A 12,208-nucleotide genomic window follows, 5' to 3' on the forward strand; every position below is an offset into this window, starting at 1 on the left:
GGGTGCTCTCCATCACCCCGTTCCCCAGCCACCCAAAGAAACCAAGAATCTCAGCACAAGCGGTGACTCGCTAGGCAAACGCAGTCTGGAGACAGCCGCCGTTTCCCATCAAACCGCCACCCCAAGACATTGCTTGCGGGGAGAGGTGACTGGACAGGGGAATCAGGAGTGGCCACCGCGGGTTCACGCGGCGCGCGCTCCCGTCCAAGTCAGAGGTCGGCCCCGCGCGTCCAGACGCCGCTCTGCGCTCCGACGAGACATGTCATTTCGCCGAGGCCACCGGAGCTGCGCCCGTCGGGCAGTCCCGAAGCCCCCAGGCAGACCCAGGCCCGGGCGGGCGGCTCCAAGCCTCGGTGACTCCTTGGGGACCAGTGCCGTCCGCAGGCACTGCCCGGGGCTCCACGCCGAAGGCCGGCAAACGCCGCCCGGGTGCCTTCTGCGCACGCGTCGGCGCGCAATCTCGGCGGCGCACTGGCTCCTCGCGGGTCCGCAGCAGGCCCCGCCTCCTCCGGGGGCCGCTCCGCCCCCACCCCGCCAGCTCCCGGCCTTCCCAGCAGTCCGGCGTCCCTACGGCAAGCGGCGCGGCCCGATCCCGCCCGGAGCCGGGAGCGCAGGGGCGGGGCGGGGCGCTGAGGTCGGCGCAGCGGCGGCCGGTCCCGCCGTGGTTGGCTGCGCCCGCTCTGGCCGCGCCCTGGTTGGCTGCGGGCCGCGGGGCTGGACCGCCGGGTCGGGGCTGGGGTCGGAGCTCGGGCGCCGGCCGGGCTTGCGCAGCGCTGGGCTCCGCGTCTCTCCGGCTCGGCGGCGGCAGCGGTGGTGGGGAGCGCTCTGCCGCGGGTGTAGCCGAGGGGCGCGGCGCGGGCGAGGCGAGGGCGGGCCGCGCCGTGCGGGAAGGGCGGCGGCGCCGAGGGGAGGAGACCGGCCCATGGACCCGCGGGGCCCGGCGCCCCTGACGCTGCGCCGCCGGGACCGAGCCCAAGATGTCGGCCTAGGCCGGGCCGCGACGACGCGGACGGGGCTGCGACGAGGCGCTGCCGGGGCTCGCGGCCGCCGGGCCCCCGAGGGCACGCCTTGACGGACCGGCCGAGCGGGCGGCGAGAGGCCGGCGCCTTGGGAGCGGGCCGCGCGGCACCATGTCGGCCAAGGTGAGGCTCAAGAAGCTGGAGCAGCTGCTCCTGGACGGGCCCTGGCGCAACGAGAGCGCCCTGAGCGTGGAGACGCTGCTCGACGTGCTCATCTGCCTGCACACCGAGTGCAGCCACTCGGCCCTGCGCCGCGACAAGTATGTGGCCGAGTTCCTCGAGTGGGGTAAGTGCGCGCGGGCCTGCCTCGCAGCCCGTCCGGCCCCGCCTGGGCTCGTCCGCCCCTTCGCTTCCCCATCCCCAGGCTTCGCCCTCCCGCCTCGTCGCCGCTTCCCGGCCGGCCGCCCCTGCCCTCTCCTGCTGCTCTGCGCCCTCGGCCCTGGGCGGCCCTCGCTCCCTCCTGCCCTCCTGCGCGGCCCTCGCGCGTCCGCGTTCGGTGTCCCGCCCCCTCATCCTGCTCCTGGGAGCCACATCCTCCGTTCCCACCCTCCACCCTCCCCCCCGCCGGGCCAGGGCCGGGCCGCTTCCTAGATCCACCCTCCGAGCCTATCATTTCCTGCAGCTCTCCCAGGGATATCCGCCCGCGCCCCGCCCGTGCCCCTGGCTTTGGGGTCCCGAGTCAGTGTCGCGTCCGCCCCGCACGCGCCCTGCTGGCTTGTGGGGTAGCCGCGTGCGCTTTCAGCGTCTGGCTCCCCCACCGCCCCGTGGGCCTCGCACACCCCTGGGCATCTCCAGGGAGCCGGGCCGTAATGGCCCCTCCTAGGTGACAGCCTGTCGACTTTCCCTTGGTGTCCAGGGCCTGAACACCCCTTTACTGTAGCACCTCCGGCGGAGTTTTAAGGTTAAAAGTCTTGTTTGAATACGCTGTACAAGAGCAAATGAATTCTTTTCATTGTAGTTGCACCAGCCCCTTGTAATACTTTGGGCATAGTATGGGGAAGTCACTGAACTTTCTTCAGCTCACTTTTGGCATGCCTTCCCTAGTCCACCCAAGGGTCTCTAATACTATAATCATTGACCAACAAATCTGTTATTCTTTATTAAGACGAAAATTTGATTAAGCCGTTAATGGTCATTAGAATCCCGAAGCTGGCTACAACCTTTTACTTATCTCTCGCCAACGCGGGCATGCCTCAAGGCCCTCAGAATCTCCTAAGAGCCCTTAGGAGGAGGATACAGTGCTTACGTTGGTGCCCTATCTATGAAAATCCTATCCTTGGGTCATCTGCTTTATTAGGCTAGGATGAACCAGTGATTTGTAATCTTTGGGGCTGGTAAAGCTGGTATTTACATGAAACAAATGAATGTATTCTGAAGCGATACCTCCTCTGCCAAAATGGTAACTGGGATGTGGAATTTTGTTTACAGGGTACAGTTTAAGTTGCCATACTCTTTAGAGGGCTTCTGTGTTTTGCTCTTTAGTGAAATGTTGACATATTTCTTGTGAGAGCAGCACCAGGAGGAGGTCCAAGGTCCCTGGACACCTTGTTAGGCTGTATGGAAGGGGCGAGGTGGCCACCATTCTTGGTTACATACAATATCAGTAAAATGAGAGTATTTGCTTTCTGCAGTCCTTTATCAGTGACATACATGATTTCAACTGATTAACTGACTTAGAAGTTGTTTTGAAAATGAGGTCTTTGGTGCTTATTCTGTGTTACATCTTTGCCTTCTGATTATTGTATTTGTCGTTTCCTTTCTGAGGATTTGATCTTGGCATCCAGACAGTTCATGATCAGGTCGATCTTGGTGCACCGTATGTGAGTGAGTGCAAGTGCAACTGAAAGGAGGGAGCCAAGGGCAGGTGACTGCAGCCTGTGTGGTGTGGTCCAGCAGCCTCTGGCCGGGGCAGCTGAGCACGCCATACGGCTTAGTCTGAAGGTGGGGTGCCCTGGGGACCAGTGGTCCCTGAGCAGCTCCTCACCGCCGGACAGTACCAGCCAGTCTGCACCTGTGAGCGTCAGTGGAGGAAGCTCTTCCCAGCATGTGTGGAGATCTACTGTGTGAGATTTGCCCTTTCCAAGCAGAAACTGTGTGCTGTACTTTGGAGATATTTTGAAAATTGTTGTCTGGCTCTTTGGAAATTACAATTACAAATAGATTACATAATCCTAAGAACTCAGTTTACACAAAAGTGTAATCTTTATATTACAGAGAAAAACGGACTTAAATTTAGTGTGGCATTTTAATGATATACTAATATATTTTAGAAGTAGTATTTAATCTTACATATGTTAACATGCACCATTGTAACTCTGCAGTGGTGTGTTACTAGTTATGTTACGTGTGCAGTCATCATTTAGTGTTATTTGGAATAACTTACTGTGATTAGAAGGCAAAGAATGGTCTTTAAAAAGGAATTGTTGTGGAACATTATTAGATCCCCTGACTTCCAAGTGGAATTCTGCTCAGGAAATACATAGGCTTTCAACCTATGTATTACTGGGTTTTGGATTCACATGCTGCATGACATTTGAAACCTCTTATGTGTTGAGTCCTGTCATTTGGAGGGCTAACTTCTCCCCACCTTCCAAATCTTGCTAGATGTCTAATGACAATTATGTAGACTTCTTGAAACTTCATAAAGGAAACCAGCCGATCCGCTCAGATTTGGAGACTTACTGGGCAATTGTTTAGGAAATTTGGAAAGTATAGGTAATAAAGTTTTTAAGTTTTAAAAGAAGACTGTTTCTGGCTCCTAGAGTCTTGTAGCAGCAGTGCCTGCATGGGACAAGAGTCATCCTAGCTTTCATTGAAGAGTTCGCCTTTAATTTTCCCTTAGTTATGTTTATAGTTTAATTTCCTCTATGAACTCCTGGACCTTAATTAAAAATTGGAAATATCCTGCTTTGCATGTGTATTTCTTTAAGCTGTTTTTTAATGCAAATTTGCTACCATTTTGAAGTAGAGCATATGAAACACTTTGAAATTTCTACCAGTGAACAGCAACAAATATGGACAAATAAATGAGGTGAATTTCCTGTCTTTGATCTTTGCTATATAAAAATACTTACACATGTATTAATTTTTTTTCATGGTTTAAATATAACTTGCTAGTGTGACATTTGGTGGTAGCACATGTTCGAAGTCCCAGCCTGTTGGTGTTGGGTGGCCCCTGGTGTCCCCCTGCTCTGGCCTCCTGAGGCCTGCAGACTGGCAGGAGGTCCACCTCTCGCTGCTATGCAGGCTTGCCTCTTGAAGGCAAACTTGAACGTGGGTTTCTCAATTCCTAGTCCAGGGCATCTTCTCTCACTGTGCTGCCATACTTCTTCTGTAAGGAGTAGAATTATCCTTCTGGTCCTCTGTTTAATGTTCTCATTCGTGATTTTTCATGCAAATACAGCAGTACCTGCTCAGAGTTCTCCTTCATCCCTGTGAATTCCCGTAGCTGTTAGCTTGAGGTGCTCAGCCCTGGGTGTCAGTGGGATGACTTACCAAATTAATAAGTTCAGGCTTAACTGATGGTGCTGAACATTTCAAGATAAGATTTTAATTTTAGTGGTTTCTCCAGATAGAATGGTTGGCATACATGGGAACACTTTTTAAAAATAATGGATTTAAGAAACAAGTCTTATGAATAAGATCTAAATTGTGGGGAAGTGTTCAGATTGCATAATAAAACTTAGGTTAACATAATTTAGATGTGTAAATAGCTATTTAAAATGCATAATGGTGCTGACTGCATGGCATGTGATGGGACAGTTGAGACCATTAAATATTAACAAGCCAGCTTCACCTTTTCCATCCTAAAACCTCTTCCGTTGACAATTGAGCTTTGAAGTAAACAGCAGTGTCTGTGTTAAATCTAGACTTTCAATAAGGAAAATTGGATTTAGGGAACGTTGTGCTCTTGTCAAGATACCACTGAATGGCTACCTGAAAAGGTTTGTGATGTGCAGCTATTGCTCTTCAAGCAGAGTATTCTAATTCGCAGAGGGCAGAAAGGTGAAAATACAGAGGGCTGGCAGGTTGCTCCCCTCGCCCTCGCCCTCGCCCTGCCTCTTGTCGTAGACAGAGCCTGATGCCCTTAGAAATCTCCTGTCTCTGCTGACGTGTGATGCTCAATAAACACACACACAAGCAGGACTGTTAATTCCAAACCATATTCAGTCCAGTGAAATTTTCGAATGCTTTTCTTGCTAAAGAGGCAAAAAGTATTTTTTTAACTACTAAAGTAAATGGACCTTGTTGGAAGAGACCAAATAATTTTATCTTTTTAAAATTAAAAATGATAAAATAAAATGGAAAGAATTTTGAAAAAGCACAGAAACCCTATAATTACATCACCCTAACCCCCATAACACAATGCCTTTTAGTCCCTGTGCCAAGTTTAAATCTGGAAACTTAGATTCTTAGTATGTTGCAGAATGACTGTATGTTAAGGTTATCTTAGCTCACACAAATGCTCTCTTACTAATGAAAATGGATGAGAAGGAAATACTACACTTCCCTTAGATTAAAAAAAAAACAATTGTTTTGGCAATGTGCACTATATATAGATTTAAAATCCACCTGAGAAACTTTTTGATTTTTTTAAGCAAAACAGATACTAACTATGAAATAAGGAGACATCTTATAGTACGATCTTAAACAGTCTATTGTGTATGAGGTTTGTGGTTTGTTAGTTTACTGACTTGTAGTTAACTGGCAACAAAATTGTTTTTAGGTTAAAACTTTGCAAAAAGGATCAATTGTGTAACAGGAGACTTTGGATTTTGTTATCTTTAGGGAAGAATTACAAATAAAAGAGATTTGAATTGAATTATGCATTTCAGTCCAGTTCTGTCCTTGTATCAGAGCTTCCTTGGAGGCAAAGGGAACTTACTCTTTTAGAGGGGCCCCCTTATGGTGTTCAGACCGTGAGGGTGACCCCTCTGGCCTCCACAGTCACAGCCATAGGTTGGAAAACTGTTAAGGGTTTGAGAGGTCACATGATCTGCCTTCCATACACTCCCCACCCTCCCTTAGCCCCACCTCTCCTTGGGTAAATGAGACTCTGGACATTTCCCCTAGACACTTCTAAGCAAGTACCCTCCAGCCAGGGTTTCTCTCCACAGGATCATGTCAACCTTGGGCCACCTTGCTTGACACCTCTTAGCAGTGTCTCTTTTGTTTTATCCTTTTCTTTCCATCCCCATTACCAACTGGCTTGGCTGAAGCTCTCAAGTTCTCAGACCTAAATGAATGAGACCTCTTCTAAATGAGTCTTAAACAGTACTTCTCAATTTGATTATTCCCCCTTTCAAAAATTTGTACAGTAACTTCATATTCTATTGCCTTAATAAATTAGGTATGAAATCAATGGTCCAATCTTGGAATTTGAAGTTGACCTAAAAAGACGCATTTAATTTTAGTTTTGGAAGTTGAAATTAACAATACTTCAGACCACTCCTTGTGGGGTGATTTTCTTTAAATACCATTTTACCCTTCATTAAAGTCATGCATTTACTTAGTTTTAAAAGTCAGGTATTACTACAGAGTTATAACGCAAGAGGGTCAGCAGCCCTTTACCAGCCTGCGCACTCTGGGTTCTGACTTTGATTAAGCAACCACTTTTAACCTATTTCTGCATTAGTCACCTCTCTTAGTTAAAGTCACATTCAGCTGCTAATGACAGACAACCAAATGGTAGTGACTTAAAATCAGTGTGGTTTCTCTCTCATGTGAAATTTGGGTGTTGGTGATCCAGGGCTGGTAAACAGTTCATTTCAAGAACTCTTCAGGGACCTGGGCCCCGTCCTGCTCTAGTCCACCACCTGACGTTGGCCGTCCGATCTGCATTCCAGGCGGTAGAGTGAAGGTGTATTGCTGAGGAAGGGAGGAATAATCTTTGGATGTTGCTGGTTATTTATTTAGCAATTCCTGTCTCAAGTTTAATGTTTAAACAGCATGCTTGTACTGCTAATTTCTGGTTTGTCCATTTTAGACATTATCTGTTGACTTCTTACATGAAAGAGAAGGTTATAGAACTTTTACATCCCTTCTTCCCCCCACTGCCCCAGACACACACATCCGGTCTTCTCTGCCCCTTTTTCCAAGTACTGTCATATAATCTTTGTTTTTGTTTATGTTGTTATCATTAGGTAAATTTCAGCCAAACCACATAGGATGCAGGATAATTCTTCTTAACGTTTATTGAAATGAGTTGTTTTTCCTTCCCTTTCCCTTGGCTGCCCACGTGCAGTCAAGTTGTGTCCCAGGTTTTAAACAGAGCACCTCGGCGCCGTCCCACCCTGCCAGCAGTCCTCACTCTTCATGCCTCACGGAGCCTGTCACTTCCCCGTCCCAGCCCAGGCCGTTCGCTGTCTAGCCCTGCTGCTGAGCAGTTGTCCTGGGATGTATTACCCTCTCTGTTCTCATATTTTCTTATTTATTGGAAATATTCCTCTGTAAATAGAAGGAAGAAATGGGAATAAGGGAGGTCAAGGATTTCTTTTTAATAGCTGCACAACGTTGGAAGTGAGAGAAGGGATGGGGACGAGCAGGATGTGAAGAGGGCGAATTACCTGGTGGGTGTATTGAAAGCAAAGAAAGGGGCCTGGAAAGTGTCTGCTTGCCCCCATGTGGGGCGCGGTGGCTCTGGGCGTGCCTGGCGGTGAGCGGGGCGTGCCCACGGAGATGTGTAACGAGGACATCCTTTGTGCTCAGGGTTTGTGACTCGGGCTGTGTGGAATGGAGCTGATTCTGCTTAACTCCAAAGTTTTTGGTAGGTAGGAAGAAATCAGCAATTTAAAATAAAGAGCAGAATAAGGAATATTCTTGCCATTCATAATCTTCTGAAAATGTAAGTAACAGAAATGAAATCCAAAGGTAGATAGCACTCTCCTGCCCTTGACACCCAGATTACATTTTAAGGCTGTTACTCTGTTGTACTTAACGCTCTGTTCCTGTGAAATAAGTGCATTGAAATAATTGGATTTCTTTTGTTTTGTATAAAAATTTTAAATCGGGCTGAATTTATTTATTTTTAACTTATAGCTTATTTTTAACTGGTGAGTACTGATTCTTGGATGTTGAGAAAGGTGTTGATTTCATAATCGGTGGTTATACAGCAATCTTTAAAATGTTTGCTGCTCTGTCGCAGGTTGCTTTTGTTTCTTCTTAATCCCTAGTATTTGAAATCAGATAGTTGAAGTCTTTAAGTATATTAAGAAATCGCCTGTCTGATGTACCTTTAAAATGAATCTCAGAAAATGTCAATGTAGTATTGCTTTCAAATACGTAGGACATGTTGTCTAACTAGCAGCAAATTGAGAAGTTACTGGGGCTGCTGTTTCCAATCTCACCAGTTAATAAGGTGCCAAGGATGGCATTTATACTAGACCATATTTGGACAAGAAATGGTTCTTAAAACATCAGGCATTGTTATAGTTTTATATAACCAAAGTGATAAGCCTGGATATATTTCCTTCTACAAATATTCAGTTATTTTTTTAAAAAACAAGATTTGCATTTTTGAGGCTTTGATAATCCTTGTGAAATAATATGTTAGAAAGGTTACTGAGCAAAAACCAGATGTGTCTCAGCAAAATGAGAGAAACTTAAATTCAGTTACACAGCTATATGATGAAGTTTATTTTATCAGGAAAGGGTTCTCTGCCTCTTACAATTACCAGGTGGTTTCTGTTCTTTCTTTTCTTCTGTTTTTTTTTTTTTGTAACAGTTTTATTGAGGTAGACTCAATATCATTTACCTGTTTAAATTGTATAATCCAGTAGTTTTACTATATTAAGAGGTGTGCAGCCATCTTCATTATTTAAGTCTGAACTTTTTCATTACCTCATGAAGAAACCTTGTACCTTGTAGCCATCCCTCCTTTCCCCCCAGCTCTAAGCAACTACTGATCTATTTTAATGATACATTTGCCTGTGTTAGATATTTCCTGTAAATGGAATCATATAATAAGTGGTCTTTTGTCAAGTAGTGACTCTGTGGCATCTTGCTATACTGATGGACAGTAACTGCAATGCGGTATGGGGGAACGTGATGATATGGGTGAATGTATTAACCACAATGTTTTTCATGTGAAACCTCCGTAAGAGTGTGTATCAATGATACCTTAATAAAAAAAATGTGGTCTTTTGTGATTAGAATCTCTTCACTTAGCATGATTATGTGTAAAGATATGGATAAAATATATCTGTATCTCATTCCCTTCTATTCTGAATAACATTCCAGTATATGGATTGTCCTCATTCTGTTGATCTATTTATCTGTTTGGACATATGAGTTGTTTCCACCTTTTGGCTATTGTGAATAACGCTGCTGTGAACATTCATGTATGAGTTTTGTGTTTTTTTTTGAGAGGGCATCTCTCATATTTATTGATCAAATGGTTGTTAACAACAATAAAATTTTGTATAGGGGACTCAATGCACAATCATTAATCAACCCCAAGCCTAATTCTCAACAGTCTCCAATCTTCTGAAGCATAACAAACAAGTTCTTACATAGTGAATAAGTTCTTACATGGTGAACAGTGCAAGGGCAGTCATCACAGAAACTTTCGGTTTTGATCACGCATCATGAACTATAAACAATCAGGTCAAATATGATTATTTGTTTGATTTTTATACTTGATTTATATGTGAATCCCACATTTCTCCCTTATTATTATTATTATTATTTTTAATAAAATGCTGAAGTGGTAGGTAGATGCAAGATAAAGGTAGGAAACATAGTTTAGTGCTGTAAGAGGGCAAATGTAGATGATCAGGTGTGTGCCTATAGACTAAGTATTAATCCAAGCTAGACAAGGGCAACAAAACATCCACAGATGCAGAAGATTTCTCTCAAAACAGGGGGGGTGAGGTTCTAAGCCTCACCTCTGTTGATCCCCAATTTCTCACCTGATGGCCCCCCTGCGACTGTGCCTGTCTTAGGTTGTTCCTCCCTTGAGGAATCTTACCCGTCTCTGGCTAACCAGTCATCTTCCGGGGCCATACAGGGAAATGTAAAGTTGGTAAGTGAGAGAGAAGCAATATTCTTTGAAAAGGTTAGCTTTTTACTTCTTTGCAGATTTATGCCCTGTGGCTTCTATGCCCAGCATTTGTCTTGAGGTATCTTTACCACTTGGAAGAATTATGACACTCGGTAATTTTCGATATGAGGCACGAATTCTACTAAAGGGTTGTAATTAGGAAGGAAGAAGAAAAGCTATAGAAGTAGCAGGTGGAAGAAAACATGGGAAGATTATTTCTTTGACATACCTTCTTGTAGAGTAACTTCAGCATGTATAGGTTTTAACAAATTACTAATTAAATTGTGTGCACACATTAACAGAATAGGAATACAGCTACATAACAAAAGCAGACCTACAATTACCAGCCATATCAGTGAAACCAAGAAAACCAGTTAGGTACCCTAGGCATTTGTGAAAACTTATCAATGATATGATGGATATTGTCTATCATGTATGAGTTTTTGTGTGAATGTACGTTTCATTTCTCCTGAGTGTGTATCTGGGAGTGGGATTGTTTGGTTATTCAGAAACTCCATGCTTAGCATTTTGAGGAACTGCCATGCCAGGGGGTTTTTCATAGCGGCTGTTTCAGTTCACATCCCCACCAGCAGCGTGTAAGGGTGCCAATTTATCCAGAATCTTGCCAGCCCTTGTTGTTACTTGTCTTTTTTATTCCCGCCATGATAGTGGATGTGAAGGGGTATCTCACTGGTTTGGTTTTGCCTTTTCCCTAAAGGCTAATGATGTTGGGCATCTTTTTTTGTGTTTATTGTCCATTTGTATGTCTTCTTTGGAGAAGTGTCTATTCATGTCCTTTGCTCATATTTTAATTGTGGTGTTTGTGTTTTTTGTTGTTGAGTTGTAAAAGTTCTTTATGTTATTCTGGGTACAAGTCCTTCATCAGATGTATGCTTGCAAATATTTTCTCCTACACTGTGAGTTATCATTTCACTTTCTTGATGGTTTCCTTTGAGGCACAAAAGATTTAAATTTTGATGAAGCCCAGTTTAACTTTTCTTTTGTTGTTTTTGGGTGGCATATGTAAGAATCCATTGTCAAATCCAAGGTATCAAAGATTTATGCTTAAGTTTTCTTTTAGGAGTTTTATAGTTTTAGCTCTCACATTTAGGTCTTTCATCCATTTTGAGTGAGTTCTTTTATGGTGTGAGATAGGGAATCCACACTCCTTTTGCATGTGGATATCCTGTTGTTTCAGCACCATTTGTTGAAGCAATTATTTCCCCACTGAGTAATCTTGGCATCCTTGTCAAAGCCAGGTGACCGTAGATGTATGGGTTTATTTCTGGGTTCTCACTTCTGTTCTCTTGAACTATACCTGTCCTTACACCAGTACCACACTGTCTTGATCACTGTTGTTTCGTAGTAAGGTTTTAATTCAGGTACTGTGGGTCCTCCAACTTTGTTCTCTTTCAGGATTGTTTTGGCTCTTCTTGGTTCCTTGAATTTCCATGTGAATTTTAGGATCAGCTTGTCAATTTCTGTTAAAAAAGGCCTTCTGGGATTCTGATGGGGATTGTACTGAATCCATAGGTCAATTTGAGGAGTGGTGCCATCTTAGTAATATTAAGTCTTCCTGTCCATGAACACGATGTGTCTTTCCATTTATTTAGTCTTGAAATTTTTTTTCAAAAATATGTTGTAGTTTTCAGAGTTGAACATTTTGCTTTTTTATTGTGGTGAAATAATAAATGACATGAAATCTGCCATTTTAACTTTTTAAGTGTTCATTTGGTTGCATTAATTACACCCACACTGCAGTTACAAGATTTGTGCTTACTGAATTATTTCCAAGTTTTTTTTATTGTTATTATAAATGCAGTTGTTTTCTTAATCTCATTTTCAGATTGTTAATTGCAAATGTATACAAATACAATTTAGTTTGTTTTGATCCTATATTCTGTAAAATTGCTGAACTCGTTTATTCTCATAGTTTCTTAGTGGATTCCTTAGTATTTTAATATAAAGTATGTCACCTGTGAATAGAGGTAGTTTTACCCCTTCCTGTCCAATTTGGATGGTATTCATTTTGTTTTGTGGCCTAGTTGTTCTAGCTGGGACCTCCAGGGCAGTGTGGGGTCAAAGAGGCAAGAGTGGACATTTCTTGCCTTACTCCAGATCGAGGGGGAAGGCGTTGAAGTTTTCCACC

The 12,208-nt window shown here is 44.5% G+C and overlaps 1 protein-coding gene across 7 annotated transcripts in view; it reads left to right on the top strand.

Annotated features, from left to right (window-relative positions):
• Window positions 1–750: 750 nt before the first annotated feature.
• Window positions 751–12,208, top strand: part of CDC42BPB (CDC42 binding protein kinase beta) — a 112,734-nt gene continuing 101,276 nt past the window's right edge. For 4 of the 7 annotated variants that reach the window (XM_057488119.1, XM_036882451.2, XM_036882452.2 and 1 more), the window contains exon 1: window positions 754–1,305. In XM_057488119.1, the coding sequence (XP_057344102.1) occupies window positions 1,131–1,305 (175 nt within the window). In that variant the 5' untranslated portion in view covers window positions 754–1,130. Of the gene's footprint in view, window positions 1,306–12,208 lie in introns of all 7 variants that reach the window. The other 3 variants (XR_005024207.2, XM_057488122.1, XM_057488121.1) reach the window with 3 other exon arrangements.

The sequence above is a fragment of the Manis pentadactyla genome, chromosome 11 (genome assembly GCF_030020395.1).
Source record: "Manis pentadactyla isolate mManPen7 chromosome 11, mManPen7.hap1, whole genome shotgun sequence".
Lineage (NCBI taxonomy): Eukaryota > Metazoa > Chordata > Mammalia > Pholidota > Manidae > Manis > Manis pentadactyla.